The 20,602-nt window shown below is 40.6% G+C and overlaps 1 protein-coding gene across 3 annotated transcripts in view; it reads right to left on the bottom strand.

Annotated features, from left to right (window-relative positions):
- The window catches only part of LOC137323004 (NADPH oxidase 4), a 166,726-nt gene that overhangs the window by 104,014 nt on the left and 42,110 nt on the right, over positions 1-20,602 (bottom strand). For all 3 annotated transcript variants that reach the window (XM_067986331.1, XM_067986330.1, XM_067986329.1), the window contains 5 exons: positions 13,615-13,699; positions 4,904-5,001; positions 2,315-2,342; positions 1,145-1,217; positions 931-1,011 (listed from right to left, as the gene is read on the bottom strand). In XM_067986331.1, the coding sequence (XP_067842432.1) occupies positions 931-1,011; positions 1,145-1,217; positions 2,315-2,342; positions 4,904-5,001; positions 13,615-13,699 (365 nt within the window). The remainder of the gene's footprint in view (positions 1-930; positions 1,012-1,144; positions 1,218-2,314; positions 2,343-4,903; positions 5,002-13,614; positions 13,700-20,602) is intronic.

A 20,602-nucleotide genomic window follows, 5' to 3' on the forward strand; every position in this document is an offset into this window, starting at 1 on the left:
GAGTGTTCCCAGTAATTTTAGGCTACCCCAGGAATTCCACACAGCTTGCACTCGATAGGACCAACGGGATCTATGTCCATTGAGGAGGGTGCTGCTGCAAGTTCCTGCTCCACAGTAGGGCAGGTACCAATGTTGCAATGGTACCGTTGTGAATCCCTGCTCCGAATGTTTAAATGGCTCCTTCCCCAGGGTTTCGGACAGATTTTGGACGGAGTCAGCAACGGGGCAAAGCAACAAGTGCAAATCTCACCAGCCTTGTTTCCATCCCTTCAAACAACCATGGAATTTCCACCCGATTGAACAAAGCAAGGGTTGCATTTGTTATGATCATAAGTTCACTTGTAAGTATTGTTACAGTAATGGAGAAGTTTTAAAATTTCCCATAGACTTTATTAAAGTCGACGTAACCCAAAGGTGGAAGAAATTTCAACATAAAATGGACTCCCATCAATATAATTTGAGAAGTATCCATGTCTTACCTTATAAAGATTAATTACATTTTTTAATTACATATAGACAGGGGAAAATCGACACATGCATGGTTAGCGGAACTGCAGTTGTGAACCAGCATTCTAAGACATCAATGCTGGTTAAAGCTCCAGAACCAGCATTCTAAGACATCAATGCTGGTTAAAGCTCCAGAATACTACAGCAACACACTGCACCACCATGTCACGCGGTTAAAGCCATTGATACACAAAACATCATTCATTGTCCCAGTCTCTGCTGGATAGTCAAACAAGATAGAGAGCATTTAGATTTGTTTAGATCTTACAGTTTAAAAAAATAGCATTGCAGAGGCCTGCAGGCTTAACTAATCCTAATTTTCTTAAATATGCAGCGTATGGCCACTGTTACGGATTTTGCATCAACATAGTATGGATTTGCTAAAAACATGTTTTTTGAAAAAAGTTACTTCAACAAACTTACCCAGTCACATGAAGCAGAAGTAAAATGTAGAAGACTATGAAGAGGTTATGTGTGTACCAAAAGATATCATAGTTTGAAAACCTGAAAATCAGAAAAGAACAATAACAGTACATTTTAATAGTACTCAACTGTGGAAAAAGATAACTCACTTTAATAGTTACTTCACTCATTCTTAAGTGGACATACAGGCAATGTTTCCAGTGCTCATTCTTACCTTAGAGAGTATGATGAAGATGTGCACATTAAGAAAAGCACCAGCACCATGAAGAAGCCAGTTACTCCTGGAACTAAACAACAAGTACCAGACAATTAAAATACTGCATATCAACAGCTTTTAAAATCATGAAAGGCACCTGCAAGAAATGGAGATGACATTGTGCAACAAGTCAGGAGGAGCCCACTATCGGAGATCTGCGTTCCCTGTTCTACGAAGAAAAATGAGTAACACGACCACAAATCTCTTCACAAGCAGCCCTGTTCCAACAAGGCACAGAAATTATTTTTTAAAAAAGCCCTTTCCCTTTGCTTGGCCCCTAAGGGCCATGCATTGAAATGTCCCAATTTTTCTCCACAAAAATAGCACAACTTGAGGGACCCTTTAATAGCTGTTGCCACCCAATTATGGTGGTGCTTCCAGCACACCATGCGCTCAGAGATGGAGCAATAGAAGAATATTTTAATGAGATGACCTCATGATATGTGGGGCGCAGGCACCCGAGAAGCAGCAGTCCCAGTGGCACCGAATTATAAGGTCCTACAATTATAAAAGAAACCTTGAATACTTTGATGATAAATTTTGAAGAAAGTCAACAACCTAAAGACAAAGTCAAAAAAAAAGTTGAATTATTGGTTGTATGTTTGGATTTTGGTCTGTGCAGGGGCAAATACTAATTTGAAGACATGCTAAATATGCTGTTGTCTATTGAATAAATAGACAACAGATTGTTCCTCAATCTAACCCATCATCTTCTATCTCATTTATGTTCAGAGTGGAAAATAGGCTTGTGCATTCAGGGGCATTGGAGGGTGACTTCAAGGCCAGGAGAGAAATAAAAGAAAGCTTTTAATTACTGATGAGGCATAAAGTAAATAGACCGTATGAACCTTGGTGCATTTTTGTAACAATAGCATTAAAGCAGATGTTTGGCATGATTTATTTCAACCAACTTAATCTCAAGGCAAACCACCATGGATAACACAAAACATGATTTCTTAAATTATTGCCAAGATTTATGAGCAGTGTTGTTTCTTTTCCTCCATTACAGAGGACAACATAATTCCCAACAAAATTAGCTCTCAGTGTTAACTATTCCCCACTCCCAGAATACGTAGGGATTACTTTTTTCTAAGCAAGTCATTCTACAAAAAAAATACAAATACTCACGAGTTGTGAAGAGAAACTTCCTGGGATCCTGGAAAAGCAAAGGATTATATCTTTACAAGTCACTATTCTGAGTGTTAAATTGCCTCATTCTACATTTTTCTCCCTTCTTCAGATCACTGTCTTTTGAGGAGGAAATCCACACTAATTAAAAGTACTGTACATAGTAAAATCTCAGAATCTGCCAGAAAATGCACTGAAAACTCGATTGCTTGATTGGTAGATGCCACCAAAAGGCTACTGACATTAAAAATTATATGCACATCATTTTTGGCAGCTATGGTGTGCCTGTATTGTTTTATTCTACACATGAGAAGATATAATTATAAAAACAAAGCACTTTTTAAATCAACTGGATTTATTTCCCATACTTCAGAACAGTCAACCCAAAAAACGTGCAAGAAATGTTTACAACCCCAAGGAACAAAGTTGAAGCTGAATTTTCCTTCAGTTACTTTTTCCCTAAACCAAACTACCCAGAAACAAGCATTAAAGATGGAAGGAGCATTTCTGTAGAAAAATAGATTTTTGCTAAACATCTTGTGGTTTTGATGTCCTATGCATAAACTGGCTGCTGAATACTAAGATCGCGAATACTAGGATCGCTGAATTCTATTTCTGCGCTTATGGGTAAATCCCTTGATGTGGTTTCTGCCTCAGAATGAATTTCGGAAACAAGTGAATGACACAACTCAGTTACAGTGATACCTGGGTCTGTATTTTCAATTCTTGGTCATGAAACAGTGCTTTCAATTTGAAGAAAAAATAAGTAAATACAAAAGAAAATCTGACTAAATAGTTAACAAAGCCACAGGTAATGCAGTGTCCAAACTCCTCAAATGGTGTGAAAGATAAGGGAGGGACTACATCAAAGTACATGAGGCATCCCAACTAATTTGAGGCACATCCACAGACAGATATTGGTGTTCAGAAAGGAAGAGTAAGTTTATACAATATCTAAACTAACAGAATGTTACCTCATACACAAAAAAAAACAATTGTCATACAAAAGTAAACTAGAATTAGAGGAATTAAGATAGCCATCCCCTCACCCGCACCTGGTGCCTTACTGGAAGAAAGCACTGTGATGAAAAGGTATGTCAGCACAAGTGCATTGAGAAGAGGAGGTAAGAGACAGAAAATCTAAGGGAGAAAAAAAAAGAGGGAATAACTTATGTTGGAAATAAGTAGCTGAATATTGCTCATTTGCAAACTATTTTCCTATCTGAGACAAGGAGAAAAGACTGGCTTTTTAGTGAAACTGGCAATGATTCTATTCTACTTTCCTGAGTGATGTATCCAAGATTCAAATAAGCCATTTAGATGTTATAAACAGTTTTATGAGCATTTTAACTTACTAGCTGTTTTTAATCTTCATACATGAAAACATTTAGCGAGTGAATTTCCACTCGTCCATAGCATTTATGCTGTTTTTCCGGGATTTCCTCTGAAGTTACGGCTTAAGAGTGGGAGAATTGCAGCCGAAATTCACCCCCCCGGTGGTTAAATTTGGGGGGGGGGGGCGTGGGGTGTTGGGCAAAGAAGGCCAACATGTGGATACTGGCAACGAATCAGCAAAATTGTAATGTTTAATGGGCAAACTTATGCCATTAAAAACTGAAGTCAGACAATTTGTATCTATATATTTGTACATCAGCCCTTCATTAAGACATGCCCATAAGTGCCACAACTCACATTCTTCCTGTAACAGGAACTGTAGCATGCCCTTTCCTTGAATACTTAGTAAATATATGTACAGAGAGGTCTTAAACATAGCCAATGGTTTTTAAAGAAAATGGACAGCATTGGGGAATGCAATTCCCAAACCACCAATGCACCAGTATAAGTCTTGGATTCTCATCTAATAAAAATTGAATTTGACTTTTCCCAATACCATAACGCAGCTGCCCTAAATATAAATGTATAGAGTCCCAGACTGAATCCCCAAAACACTATTAAAAATCCTGGAATCCCATATAATAAAAACAAAATTTGACTTTTTCAGTCACCATAGAGCACTGGTCTTAGTTACAAAATACCCAAGTACTTTAAACAGATTGCACTGTTGCAGCCTGATTCTTAAGGGAGTCTGTTAAAAGCACAGCTGAACAGGATTACTACAGCACATACTGAAGGTGGCATTTATCACTACCATCAAACACGAGTCTAAATACTCAGCATGTAAAACACCATGAAACAAAATGGCAACGCTTAATAATTCTTCTTAAAATTGGATTCTCAGGAAATCAAAACCCTTTCCTTATTGATGCTTAGAAACATAGAAACTGCTATCCCAACAAGGGGGAAATCCAGCCCCATTTTTCTTCAATGATTCTCTTGCTTAATAGAAATAAGTATTTCAATAAGAGGAATATGTTATTCAAAAATTCTGAATTAAGCTATCCTCATTGCAGCAGGCAAACTATCTTTCTCAACCAGGACACTAAACTAATCAGAGATAATAACGTCCTCCCACAATGGACTGAGCAATTAATCATTGTTCTGAACTCATCACCGTGATATGACTTAACAGCTGGCTTTAAAATGATCTTTCTGTGTGACAAAGTATAATAAACACAGCAGGGCACTGACCTCATCCCGATAGCGAGCGACATTGAGGGCTGGAAAGTCTTCGCTGTAGCACAGAGAGAAGTTTAGAGCGTTGACCATATGAGCTGCAACATGGACTACTGAAATCAGGAGTGAACAAAAGACGTTACTACTTAGGAACTGCTCACATACAAAGGATGAAACTTTGTTATATTATATAAGTAAAATACTGCATTCAATATCAAAAAATATATTATCCAAGCTTTTGTACACTGAGTTTGCTCAAATTGGCAAGAGGACAAGAATGAATTCCCAACTTGCCCACACCAACAAATCCAAAGGGCAAAAACCTGCCAACTTTCAAGCATCTGTGGTGCTATATAACATTTCATTAAAACAGACTGTGACAAAATGGGGGCAATTTACAGAAATACAGGATAAACTTATTTTCAAAGTTGGCTACAGCCAGCAGTATCTCTGGGCAAAGCTCATTGTTTCTGTGACAAAGGTGAGTAGTACAGGAACTGGCTGCAGAAACAGGCCATAGCAATGGGAAACATCTGTCCTTGATGGATTCCCTTCATTTTTGTTAATAGTTCTGTTCAGAAATTTAAAAAAGCAACTTAGAACCACAGAACTGTAATTATGGCTGAGTCAGGCTGTTGAAATGTTAACACATTAAACGACCAAGGAATACACAACATCAGTTATTCCAATTGCTGAACTATTGAAGTGAGATCTTTGCAAGAGGACAACAATATCCCACTAGTGACACCTTTCCCCACAAGGTGTAGGTTCTGTTGTTCTCTCACATTATCTATGGACTGTGTAATTTGAAAGATTTCCCATTGCATAAAAATGCAGCTCAATTTTTTCAGCTTGAGTTCTTATTGGAAGATCTGAATTTTGTAGGTTGAAAGTTCTGATCATCTACATAAAACTTAGTATTGTGAAAGTCTACGAAAGACTGTTTCATCCAAAAGCCCTATTGATTATCTAGCTCTGTTAGAAATACATCCAGAAAAGGATATTTTAACCACTGTGGACTGATTCTATCTTTCTCACTTTAAGTATTGTACTTCCAGTAACTTGATGGAGCAGATTTTTCTGCCACCTCCTATGCCCCAACACTGGACGGGAGCAAAGCACCCAAAGTATGCTCCTTCTGTCCAGGCCCAAGAATGTAGGGATTCCTTAGCTGGGCCATTAACATGGCCCCACAGGCAACCCTGGCACAAGCCCACCTCCTGGCAGGGCCTAGCACCTGCAGAAGGAGCAGGAAATTTAAGCGCTTAGGCCAGCAGCTGTGTGTCAGATCTCCAAGATCGAGGCCTCTGGCTGCTGATAGAGATTACCTGAAGTCATCTGGAGGGCAGGAAGCAAACTTAAATAAAATGTACTTACCCTTCAGTCTTCAGCCTACCCCTGTGGAGCCTCTGGTCATTGGGAATCCTGGGGTAGGCGACAGTTTCACTGGGTGCCCCTATGCTAGAGCATCCAGCCAGTGATATCCCAGGAAAATGAGGCAGTAGGCCACCTCATTTTCATAGCTGCTCTGCTCAGGCATAGTCTTAGCTCTACCTCCTGACGCAAGTCCCAGGAATACCAACTTTTTCTTGACCTTTGCACATGACCAATCCCCAGGAATAAGGGTCAGGAAAATCAACCCTGTTTCTGTGTATTGTTCCAGCTGTAAATAAATCTACTTATTGTTCCAATGGTGTGATGCTTTTCATCTTTTGCAAGAATTAAAGACAGCATGGTGGGAATCCCATGTAGCTTCCAGAATCCAATGTTACAATGAAAGGATAATTGTTAATCCTGAGGATACTATCTCAGACACAACATGTATAAAGGAACAGATTTCAAATCACAGCAGATTTCCCTTTTTGAAAATGAATATGAAGTGTTGGAAGACATGTTGAATTGTAACACAGACTTCAAAAGGGAGACTTTTCCAAATGGCCACAAATCACAAAAACTGGTCCTATTACATTTTTCTCTCATATTTCAAAGTTTTGCTCTTTTCCTTCATGCAATTTATATTTTTGTATTTGACGATATCTGTCTCATGGACATATTCTCCATGGTGGGAACATAGGAACAGGAATTTAGCCCCTCAAGCCTGTTCCGCCATTCAATAAGATATGACTGATCTGTGACCTAACTCCATATACCTGCCTTAACCAAAGGTATTAAGGGATATGAGGCTATCAAAAATCTATCAATCTCAGATTTAAAATTAACAATTGAGCTAGCATCAACTGTCGTTTGCGAAAGGGAGCTCCGAAATTCTCCCACCCTTTGTGTGTAGAAGTGTTTCCTAACTTCACTCCTGAAAGGCCTGGCTCTAATTTTTAGGCTATGTCCCCTAGTCCTAGACTGCCCAACTAGTGGAAATGGTTTCTCTCTGTCTATCCCAACGGTTCCCCTTAATATCTTGAAAACTGCGATCAAATCACCCCTTAATCTTCTAAATTCCAGGTTCTTCAACCCTAGTTTGTGTAATTTCTCCTCACAGTTTAACCATTGGAGTCCAGGTATCATTCTAGTAAATCTAAGCTGCATTCCTTCCAAGGCCAATATATTCTTCCTAAGGTGCGATGTCATGAACTGAACATCCTGGTGTAACCAGGGCTTTGTATAGCTGTAGCACAACTTTTACCCTCTTGTATTCTAGTCCTCTAGATTTAAAGGCCAGCAATCCATTAGCCTTTTTGATTATTTTCTGTACATATCCATGACATTTTAATGATCTATGTATATGGATCCCTAAGTCTCTTTGGACCACCACTGTTTCGAGCTTTTCACCATTTGGAAATTACTCTGATCTATCCTTTTTAGGTCCAAAGTGGATGACCTCCCACTTGCCTACATTGAAATTCATTTGCCACAGTTTTGCCCATTCACTTAATCTACTAATAGCTCTCCGTAAGTTGTGTCGCGAGAACTTTGGAAGATTATAGTTAAGGCATCTGTAATGTTCTTACCTACTTCCTTTAAAACCCTGAGATGGAAGCCACCTGGTCCTGGGGATTTGTCATTCTTCAGGATCGAAGGACAACTAGTAATTCGAAGGTCTTACACACAACTGGCTAATAAGTACTTCTGTTTATATTGGCAAAATGTTAAGTTAATTAAATATTATACAACATTATACCTGCAGTAGGAGTTCAGATTAAGAATGCATAATTTGGTTGATTTACAATGAAAACGCTGCTTGTATTTCATTAGATTCCCACTTTAAAACATCTATTACATGTTATTGGTCCAGTGTTACAAATAATTTGCTAACAATAATATTTCAGGAGTAACGGTCAGGATGTGGTAGTGAATTCCTAGAGATGCAGGTTACTGAAGATTGTGATCTCTCCTTCACTTTCTGGGTTATGTGATAAACTAAAAATCTGGCAAACAAGCAAAAATATTCTCTTTAAAATTATATTTTCCTTTCCAATTTTCCTTTGGCTTTACTATCCTTACTCTTCCTCTCCTGAAGGCAGCAACTCATACACAATGTACAGTTCCACGGGTAGCGACAGTCCTCTGATAACTCATCTTAGTGGCCATTCTTTACTTGAGCTTGGAAAGTAAGTACCAGTGGGTTATTCACCCGCACCCAAGCTCAATCCTATTCTTATCCAACATCCACACCTGCACCTGCACAAATGCCAAAATGGTGGCTAGATATTAATCAGGGGCAGGAACCCAGATTCATTTTCTCTCCAAAGCCCAGGGACATTGAGGGCAATTACAGTGCCATCTACAACTGCCCCAGCTGAGACCAGCTAACTCTGCACATATCAGGAATCAAAATCTACCTGGTGTATTGTATGGTACAACATGCAGCGATTTAACAACCGAGCCATTGGGTGAGCCCTGATGCTTTTTTTTTAAAAAACACAATTTTCCTTACCCACAGTTGGTTTATAACTTGTTTGTGCATATAACAAAGATTTCTGAATAAATCATAGGTGCTAAAACTGGGATCTTATGCAGTCCAATAATACCTTTGATCTCAATCCAAAAGTAATACTAGTGGAGGTGCCAAAAATGGACTTGTTCCTAGCGGCCATATTTTTCAGTAAATTTTGCAAGGTTTCCGTGTGTTCAGTTTGTTTTCTTTCCGCAAATGCAGACAAGCTGAGCACTCAACAACCCATACTGTGATAGCGATTTTCACGTTGACTTTCTACAGCCATTGAGGAAGTTCGGGCAACCAGAAATGAAAGTCACAATTGCCACTTTCAAACAACTACACACATGCAGTGGAATCTACTCCACAATGTGCATTCCATGTAAAAGACCAGGAGATTTGGCATATCACAGAACTGCTTTTGTTTGAACACTGCATTGAACACCCTCATTTGTACAATGCGGATCAAGAACAGAATCAATATATGAACGTACGAATTAAGAGCAGGAGTAAGCCATTCGGCCCCTCGAGCCTGCTCTGCCATTTGATAAGATCATGGCTGATCTGATTGGGACCTCAACCCTACTTTCTCGTCTACCTATTATAACCTTTGACTCCCTTGTTAATCAGGAGTCTATCTAACTCAGCCTTAAAAATATTCAATGAAACTGCCTCCACCGCTCTCTGGGGAAGGGAGTTCCACAGACTCACAACCATCTGAGAGAAAAAATTTCTCCTCATCTCGTCTCAAATGGGAGACCCCTTATTTTTAAACTGTGGCCCCTATTTCTAGTCTCTCCCACAAGGGGAAACATCATCTCAGCATCTACCCCTTCAAGTCCACTCAGGATCCTATATGTTTCAATACGATCACCTCTCATTCCTCTAAACACCAATGTATACAGACCCAACTTGTCCAACCTTTCCTCATAAGATAACCCCCTCATCCTCGGAATCAGTCGAGTGAACCTTCTCTGAATCGCCTCCAAAGCAATTATATCCTTTCTTAAAAAAGGAGACCAAAACTGCACACAGTATTCTAGATGTGGTCTCACCAATGCCCCGTTCAACTGTAGCAAAATATCTTTATTTTTATATTCCATTCCCCTTGCAATAAATTACAACATTCCATTTGCCTTCCTAATCACTTGCTGTACCTGCATACTAACTTTTTGTGTTTCATGTACTAGGACATCCAGATCCATCTGTACATCAGAGTTCTGCAATCTCTCTCCATTTAAATAATATACTGCTTTTCTATTCCTCCTGCCAAAGTGGACAAGTTCACATTTTCTCACATTATACTCCATCTGCCAAATGTTTGCCCACTTACATAACTTATCTATATCCCTTTGCAGACTCCTTATGTCCTCTTCACAACTTACTTTCCTACCTACCTTTGTGTCATCAGCAAATTTAGCAACCATACATTTGGTCCCTTCATCCAAATCATTGATATAGATTGTAAATAGTTGAGGCCCTAGCACTGATCCTTGTAGCACTCCACTCGTTACATTTTGCCAACCTGAAAATGACACATTTATACCTACTCTCTGTTTCCTGTTAGCTTACCAATCCTTTATCCATGCTAATATGTTACCCCCTACACCATGAGCTCTTATTTTGTGTCGTAACCTTTGATGTGGCACCTTGTCAAATGCCTTCTGGAAATCCAAGTGCACCACATCCACAGGATCCCCTTTTTCCTCGTTGCTTGTTACTTCCTCAAAGAATTCTAACAAATTAGTCAAACACAATTTCCCTTTCACAAAGCCGTGCTGACTCTGCCTGATTGCATTGAGATTTTCTAAGTGCCCTGCTATAACCTCCTTAATAATAGATTCTAGCATTTTCCCAATGACAGATGTTTAGCTAACTGGCCTGTAGTTTCCTGCTTTCTGTCGCCCTCCTTTCTTGAATAGAGGAGTTATATTTGCTATTTTCCAATCTGATGGGACCCTTCCAGAATCTCGGGAATTTTGGAAAATTAATACCAATGCATCTACTGTCTCTGCAGCCACTTCTTTTAAGACCGTAGGATGAAGTCCGTCAGGACCTGGGGACTTGTCAGCTTTTAGTTCCAATAATTTTTTTTAGAACCCTTTCCCTGGTGATTGTAAATGTTTTAAGTTCCTCCCTCCCTTTCACCACTTGATTCACAATTATTTCTTGCATGTTATTTGTATCCTCTACCGTGAAGATGGATGCAAAATATCTGTTCAATTCATCCGCCATTTCCTTGTTCTCCATTATTAATTCCCCAGACTCACTAGAGGACCAACGCTCACTTTACTTACTCTTTTCCTTTTTAAATACCTGTAGAAACTCTTACTATCTGTTTTTATATTTCCAGCTAGCTTTCTCTCGTACTCTAATTTTTCCCTCCCTTTTATTCTTTTAGTCATTCTTTGCTGTTTTTTAATACTCCGTCCAATCTTCTGACCTGCCACTAATCTTCGCTGAATTGTATGCTTTTTCTTTCAATTTGATACTATCTTTAACTTCCTTAGTTAGCCACGGATGGTACGTCCTTCCCCTAGAGTCTTTCTTTCTCACTGGAATGTATCTTTGCAGAGTGTTATGAAATATCTCATTAAATGTCTGGCACTGCATCTCTACTGACCTATCCCTTAATCTAATTTCCCAGTTCACTTTAGCCAGCTCTGTCTTCATGCCCTCATAATTGCCCTTACTTAAGTTTAAAACACTAGTCTTAGATCTGCTCTTCTCTCCCTCAAACTGAATGCTAATTCAATCACATTGTGATCACTGCTACCTAGAGGCTCCTTTACAATGAGGTCATTAATTGATTCTGTCTCATTACACATTACCAGATCTAGAATAGCCTGCTCGCTGGTTGGTTCTAGAGCATGCTGCTCTAAGAAAATATCCCGAAAGCACTCCATGAACTCATCTTCCAGGCTACCTTTGCCAACCAGATTCTTCCAATCTATACATAGATTAAAATCACCCATGATTATCACTGTTCCTTTCTCACAAGCCTCCATTATTTCTTCCTGTATACCCTGTCCTACAGTGTGGTTACTGTTAGAGGGCCCATAAACTACTCCCACAAGTCACTTCTTGCCTTTACTATTTCTTATCTCTACCCAAACTGATTCTACATCTTGGTCTTTAGAACTAACGTCATTTCTCTCTATTATACTCATGTAATCCTTAATTAACAGAGCTACCCATTCAGCTTTTCCTAGCTTCCTGTCTTTCCAAAATGTCAAGAACCCTTGAATATTCAGGTTCCAGCCTTTGTCATCTTGCAGCCATGTCTCTGTAATGGCTATCAGACTGTACATATTTATTTCTATTTGAGCTGTCAATTCATCCATTTTGTTACGAATGCTACGCGCATTCAGATATAAAGCCTTTGGTGCTGTCTTTTTACTATTTTGCAACCTCTAGCCTTATCTGCAGGTGCACTCTTAAGTTTGCATGCTCTGTCCCTTCCTGCCACTATCTGATTAGCATTTTCTTTCCTTGCTCTCTTGCCTTGTCTTCTTTCTTTAATTTATCACATCTTCCCTTACTTGATCCCTCGCCCCCATTATTTGTTTTAAAGCCTTCTCTACCACCCTAGTTATATGATTCACCAGAACACTGGCACCAGCACGGTTCAGATGAAGGCCGTCCCAACAGTACTTAGGGAAATATACAGAGAAGTAAAGGGCAGAGGAAGTAAACAAACTACACCTGTCAAGCACAGCTGTCCTCCAATTGCTCCCCTGAAGCCTCCAAGTAATGATATCATTAAACAGGACTGTGTAACAAATCTGTCAGGTGTGAGATACTAATCAGAAGTCTCAGACAACCCTCAGCATCCTCCTGCCTAACAATATTACTTGATGAGGACAAGTAAAGATAGAGCTCGTGGTTCAAGCTAACAAAAGTTTGAAAAACGGGAGGCAAATGAGGACTTCTTTCAGCTTCAAGCTGGTCGCCATGTGAATCTCAGTATTGTCCAGGAATATTCATGCTTTTATTTTTGTTTTCTTCAAGTGCTGGAAACAGGAATGAAAAAGTAGGTTTGTCTGAACTGCAAGTGTACAGCACAATGCTTGAAGGCAGGGTTTCTAAAGAATGGCAAGGTAAGGTTTCTTTCATGTAAGCAAACTTGATTTGTCGCAATGTTATTAAATAGAACAAAATACTCCATGACATTAGTCTAGAAATCAGTCTTCATTCATTTCTCTTGTCTGCTTAGTATTTGGAGTGAAATACACATAAAACAAAAGAGATTCAATTTTTAAAAAATAATCAGCAAATGAAAGCAATGCATGGAGACTACTGAACTGGTAGAGCTCAAAACGGTGCTGAGAGCTTTTGCAGAACATGCACAAACCATGTAACTTTTTTTTCAGATAAGATTTCAATTAGCAATCTAGAATATATGTTAAAAAAACAGTAAAATTCCAAACTCTCCTTCTCCCCTAGCAGTGCAAAAGTTTATTAGTTCACTCATAAAATGTTGCTGATTTGTTTGGAATGTTGTGCGGTTTTTAAAACATCTTCCCCACAACTCCCCATAGGAATATGGCCTTGGTGACAGACATGGATGTGGTACCTCCTCCCAAGTCAAATACTGTTTTTACCACAACAGGAGAATTAAGAGGGATGATGCAAGCAAGTGTGAAACTCTAACACTGCTCAGAGATCATCAAATACAGGTCTTATCTGAAGAGCAACCCACCACTATCTAAGTCTTATGCACAGGTTTAGCAATGATGCTTTTAACCCAAGGAATTGACCGATAATATTCTGAGCTAATATTCTACTATTATGCACTACAATTATATTACACTTTGGCAATGCAGGGGTTTCTTACCTGAAAACAGACATATCGTAAAGCCACATGTTATATGAAAAGTTTTGCTCTTATCCAGCAATCTTCGTGCTTTTCTGCTCATAACCTGTGAAAAAGAATTTTACAAATTATTACAATTATTCAGAAGTGACTAAAATGACAAATTTAACTCAGTAGGGCACTACCACAGCACCCTGACTGGTTTCCGCGACCGAAACCGATAACAAATAGAATTTGGCACACATACGGACAATATTCAGCGAACCATTAACTTATACAATCAACAAACATTAAGTGGATACGCTAATAGGAACAGTTCCTGAAGATTGGAGGGTGGCAAATGTAACCCCACTATTTAAAAAAGGAGGGAGTGAAAACAGGGAACTGCAGACCAGTTAGCCTAACATCAGTAGTGGGGAAAATGCTAAAGTCTATTATAAAGGATGTGATAACAGGACACTTAGAAAATATCAATGGGATTAGGCAAAGTCGATATGGATTTATGAAAGGGAAATCATGTTTGACAAACCTACTGGAGTTTTTTGAGGCTGTAACTGGTAGAATAGATAAGGGAGAACCAGTGAATGTGGTTTATTGGATTTTCAGACGGTCTTTGATAAAGTCCCACATAAGAGGTTAGTGTGCAAAATACATGGTACATGGGATTGGGGGTAATATACTGGCATGGATTGAAAATTGGTTACCAGACAGGAAACAGAGAATAGGAATAAATGGGTCTTTTTCGGGGTGGCAGGCAGTGACTAGTGGGGTACCGCAGGGATCAGTGCTTGGGCCCCAGCTATTCACAATATATATTAATGGTTATCACAGGTGAGGCAGGAGAGTCCGAGAGGTGAGCACAGTATAAAAGGAGAGACCTAGAGCGGGAGGAGAGTCTGAGAGTCTAAGTCAAGTCATGGCAGCACAGCTCGCACCCGTGATATGCTCCTCCTGCACTATGTGGGAAGTCATGGACACTACCAGTGTCCCTGTTGACCATGTGTGCAGGAAGTGTGTCCAGCTGCAGCAACCGGCTAACCGCATTTCGGAGCTGGAGCTGCGGGTGGATTCACTGTGGAGCATCCGCTATGCTGAGACTATCGTGGATAGCACGTTCAGTGAGGTGGTCACACCGCAGGTAAAGATTACGCAGGCAGAAAGGAAATGGGTGACCGCCAGGCAGAGTAAAAGGACTAGGCAGGTAGAGCAGGAGTCCCCTGGGGCCATCTCCCTCTCAAACAGATATTCTGCTTTAGATACCGTTGGGGGAGATGGCTTATCAGGGGAAAGCAGCAAGAGCCAGGTTCGGGGCACCACGGGTGGCTCTGCTGCACAGGAGGGGAGGAAGAAGAATGGCAGGGCTATAGTGATAGGGGATTCAATTGTAAGGGGAACAGATAGGCGTTTCTATGGCCGCAAACGTGACTCCAGGATGGTATGTTGCCTCCCTGGAGCTAGGGTCAAGGATGTCATGGAGCGGCTGCAGGGCATTCTGGAGGGGGAGGGTGAACAGCCAGTAGTCGTGGTCCATATTGGTACCAACGACATAGGTAAAAAAAGGGATGAGATCCTGCAAGGTGAATTTAAGGAGTTAGGAGATAAATTAAAAAGCAGGACTTCAAAGGTAGTGATCTCAGGATTACGACCAGTGCCACGTGCTAGTGAGTATAGGAACAGGAGAATAGACAGGATGAATGCGTGGCTGCAGGGATGGTGTAGGAGGGAGGGATTTAGATTCCTGGGACATTGGGACCGGTTCTGGGGAAGGTGGGATCTGTACAAGCGGGACGGGTTACACCCGAGCAGGACCGGGACCAATGTCCTCGCGGGGGTGTTGGCTAGTGCTGTTGGGGAAGGTTTAAACTAGAGTGGCAGGGGGATGGGAACCTGAGCGGGGAGTCAGAAGGGAATAAAGTTGAGAGCAGCAAGAGAGGGGAAGACCCAGGGGAAATCTACAATACAAATAGTACAAACAGTTGTTCAAGAACAAGTGAAAGGGAAAAGCGTGGAGCAGCGGAAAGAAAGTGTACTTTAGGCACGACAGATAAAATAAAAACTAGAAGGCGTAAGGCGATTAACCCAGCATCAAAGCTGAAGGTCAGGCTAGGGTGTGTGGCCCAACTAAGAGTTCTATATACAAATGCACGGAGTATAAGGAATAAATGAAATGAATTACAGGTTCAAATTCAAATTGGAGGGTATGACATGATAGCTATTACTGAGACTTGGCTGCAGGATGGTCAGGATTGGGAACTAATTATACCGGGTTATAAGGTCTACAGGAGAGATAGGGAAAATGGAAGAGGGGGAGGAGTAGCCTCAATGATTAGAGATGAAATCACTTCAATGATAAAGGGGGATATAACGAGAGGTAAGCAGCCAACAGAGACCTTATGGGTTGAATTGAGAAATAGGAAAGGATCTAAGACCATAGTGGGAGTTGTATATAGGAGCCCTGGCAGCAGCTCTGAAGTGCTAGATTGGGCAAGGCCGACTTCAATGGGATCAGACAGAGACTGTCCACAGTAAACTGGGCAAATCTGTTAATGGGTAAAACGACTGATGATCAGTGGGAAATGTTTAAAGAAACATTTAACGTGATACAGAATCGGTTTATACCCCTGAGGGGCAAGAACTCTACTTGCCAAAAAAAACAGCCATGGACAACTAAAGAGGTAAGGGACAGTAAAAGACATAAGGAAAGGGCATACAAAAAGGCAAAAAATGGCACAGATCCTGGCGAATGGGAAAGATACGAAGATCAACAAAGGGTCACAAAACAGATAGTAAGGGCTACAAAAAGAGAGTATGAAAAGAAACTCGCAAGGGGTATCAAAACCAATACGAAGAGCTTTTATAGTTATATTAGGAAAAAGAGGGTGGTCAGGAGCAGTATTGGCCCCTTAAAAACTGAAAGTGGAGATATTGTCATTGACAATGGGGAAATGGCAGACATGTTGAACAATTACTTTGCGTCAGTATTTACAGTAGAAAAAGAGGATAGCATGCTAGAAATCCCACGAAAACTAATATTGGATCGGGTACAGGGACTCAATAAAATTAACATAAGTAAAGCAACTGTAATGAAGAAAATAATGGCACTAAAGAATGACAAATCCTCAGGACCAGATGGTTTCCATCCCAGGGTTTTAAAGGAAGTCGGTGAGCACATTGCAGATGCCCTAACTATAATCTTTCAAAGTTCTCCCGATTCAGGAACTGTCCCTCTAGATTGGAAAATTGCACATGTCACTCTGCTTTTTAAGAAAGGAGAGAGAAGGAAACCAGGGAATTATAGACCAGTTAGCCTAACATCTGTTGTGGGGAAAATGCTGGAGTCTATAATTAAAGATAGGGTGACTGAACACCTCGAGGATTTTCAGTTAATCAGAGAGAGCCAGCATGGATTTGTGAAAGGTAGGTCGTGCCTGACAAACCTGATTGAATTTTTTGAAGAGGTGACTAAAGTAGTGGACAGGGGAATGTCAATGGATGTTATTTATATGGACTTCCAGAAGGAATTTGATAAGGTCCCACATTAGAGGCTGTTAGCTAAGATAGAAGTCCATGGAATCAAGGGAAAAGTACGGACTTGGTTAGGAAGTTGGCTGAGCGAAAGGCGAGAGAGTAGGGATAATGGGAAGGTACTCACATTGGCAGGATGTGACTAGTGGAGTCCCGCAGGGATCTGTCTTGGGGCCTCAATTATTCACAATATTTATTAACGACTTAGATGAAGGCATAGAAAGTCTCATATCTAAGTTTGCCGATGACACAAAGATTGGTGGCATTATAAGCAGTGTAGATGAAAACATAATATTACAAAGCGATATTGATAGATTAGGTGAATGCGCAAAACTGTGGCAAATGGAATTCAATGTAGACAAATGTGAGGTCATCCACTTTGGATCAAAAAAGGATAGAACAGGGTACTTTCTAAATGGTAAAAAGTTAAAAACAGTGGCTGTCCAAAGGGACTTAGGGGTTCAGGTACATAGATCATTGAAATGTCATGAACAGGTGCAGAAAATAATCAAGAAGGCAAATGGAATGTTGGCCTTTATATCTAGAGGACTGGAGTACAAGGGGGCAGAAGTTATGCTGCAGCTATACAAAACCCTGGTTGGACCGCACCTGGAGTACTGTGAGCAGTTCTGGGCACCGCACCTTCGGAAGGACATATTGGCCTTGGAGGGAGTGCAGCGTAGGTTTATTAGAATGATACCCGGACTTCAAGGGTTAAGTTACGAGGAGGGATTACACAAATTGGGGTTGTATTCTCTTGAGTTTCGAAGGTTAAGGGGTGATCTGATCGAAGTTTATAAGATATTAAGGGGAACAGATAGGGTGGATAGAGAGAAACTATTTCCGCTGGTTGGGGATTTTAGGAGTAGGGGGCACAGTCTAAAAATTAGAGCCAGACCTTTCAGGAGCGAGATTAGAAAACATTTCTACACACAAAGGGTTGTAGAAGTTTGGAACTCTCTTCCGCAAATGGCAATTGATACTAGCTCAATTGCTAAATTTAAATCTGAGATAGATAGCTTTTTGGCAACCAAAGGTATTAAGGGATATGGGCCAAAGGCAGGTATATGGAGTTAGATCACAGATTAGCCATGATCTTATCAAATGGCGGAGCAGGCACGAGAGGCTGAATGGCCTACTCCTGTTCCTATGTTCCTGATGAATTGGATGAGGGAACCAAATGTAATATTTCCAAGTTTGCTGACAATACAAAACTAGGTGGGATCGTGAGTTGTGAGGAGGATGCAAAGAGGCTTCAAGGAGATTTAGACAAGATGAGTGAGTGGGCAAATACATGGCAGATGCAGTATAATGTGAATAAATGTGAAGTTATCCACTTCGGAAGGAAAAACAGGAGCAAGGATGTCTTACTGCAGTTATACAGGGCCTTGGTGAGACCACACCCAGAGTATTGTGTGCAGTTTTGGTCTCCTTACCTAAGAAAGAATATACTTGCCATAGAGGGAGTGTAGCGAAGGTTCACCAGACTGATTCCTGGGATGGCAGGACTGTCGCATGAGGAGAGATTGGGTCGACTCGGCCTGTATTCACTTGACTTTAGAAGAATGAGAAGGAATCTCATTGAAACATATAAAATTCTGACAGGGCTAGACAGACTGGATGCAGGGAGGATGTTTCCCCGGCTGGGGGGTCCAGAACGATGGGTCACAGTTCTAGGATACGGGGTAGGACTTTTAGGACTGAGATGAGGAGAAATTTCTTCACTCAGAGGGTGGTGATCCTGTGGATTTCTCTACCACAGAAGGCTGTGGAGGCCAAGTCACTGAATATATTTAAGAAGGAGCTAAATAGATTTCTAGACACAAAAGACATCAAGGGGTATGGGGAGAAAGCAGGAATATGGTATTGAGATAGAGGATGAGCCACGATCATATTGAATGGCGGAGCAGGCTCGAAGGGCCGAATGGCCTACTCCCGCTCCTATTTTCTATGTTTCTATGTTCCTATATTTTAATTTGTGTCAAAATGATCTTCACAATTCTTATGTGAGGCTTACCTCACAAATTCAAAGATTCTACAAGTTAATTATTCACAGGCATTCTAATACCTAGTTCATTCTTTGAGCTGCACTTTGTATGCAAGTGTGGGTATTGTAAGCATTCTGAGGCATTTATTCTTGTGACAGTTAACCAAAAGGAGAGAAACACAACCACCACCAGCTTCTGGCCTGGCTATAATTTAAATGGTTCTGGTGGAATTCATCTTCAATCTGGCTGCGCTGCACAACATTCTAAAAGCAGAACTTGAAAAAGTGGCCAAGAGAAGTCTTTTTAAAAAATTACACTTACACAATTTTAACTCCCTTTGTACTACTTTTGCATTGTTCTAAAATAGAGCTGAAAAAGAAAGGCAAGGTCAAGGCAAGGGTTATTAAAACTGCTTGAAGCGCAACCAGAACAGAAGAAAGGGGCAGATGGACTGGTGGTAGGCATGTTGGTTTCCTGTCAGAGACTTGATTATGAGGTCCACCAGTATCTAGACTGGAGATAAATCTGCATCTAAACTGTGGTATTGCTACTTTTTATTTACTTAGATATTTTCCTCATGCTCAACACGAAAAACTGCTCCCATAAACCTGCCCTCACCTCTTACAAGCCAGCATGTGACTTTATACGTGCAACATCTGGTAATTCAGTGTGTTGGGGTCAAACCGAAACCCTTGTTGCTGTCCTCAGCTTACTGCATATGCCATTGAGTTACCTTGAAACTACAGCACAGAAACAGGCCATTCGGCCCAACTGGTCTGCACTGGCATTTATGATCAACATGAGCCTCCTCCCTCCCTCCTTCATCTAACCCTATCAACGTAATCTTCTATTCCTTTCTCCCTAATGTGCTTATCTAGCTTCACCTTAAATGTATCTGTGCTATTTGCCTCAATTACTCCTTGTGGTAGCACATTCCACATTCTTACCACTCTTTGGGTAAAGAAGCTTCTCCTGAATTCCCTATTGGATTTATTAGTGACCATCTTATATTGATGACCTCTAGTTTTGGACTCCCCCACAAGTGTGAACGTTTTCTCTACGTTTACCCTATCAAACCCTTTCATTATCTTAAAGACATTTATCAGATCACCCCTCAGCCTTCTCTTTTCTAGAGAAAAGAGCCCCAGCCTATTCAGCCTTTCCGGATAAGTATATCCTCTCAGTTCTGGTATCATCCTTGTGAATCTTTTTTTCACCCTCTCCAATGCCTCTATATCCTTTCTATAATATGGAGACCAGAACTATGCATAGTATTCCAAGTGTAGTCTAACCAAGACAAAGTGGCCAGCTGGATCCAAAATTGGCTCAGTGGCAGGAAGCAAAGGATAATGTGACTGGAAGGCTGTTCCAGTGGGGTTCTGCTGGGCTCAGTACTAGGTCCCTTGCTTTTGTATATATTAATGATTTGGACTTAAATGTAGGGGGTATGATTAAGAAGTTTGCAGATGATACAAAAATTGGCCATGTGGTTGATA

This window comes from Heptranchias perlo, chromosome 6 (assembly GCF_035084215.1).
Source record: "Heptranchias perlo isolate sHepPer1 chromosome 6, sHepPer1.hap1, whole genome shotgun sequence".
NCBI classification, from domain to species: Eukaryota; Metazoa; Chordata; class Chondrichthyes; order Hexanchiformes; family Hexanchidae; genus Heptranchias; species Heptranchias perlo.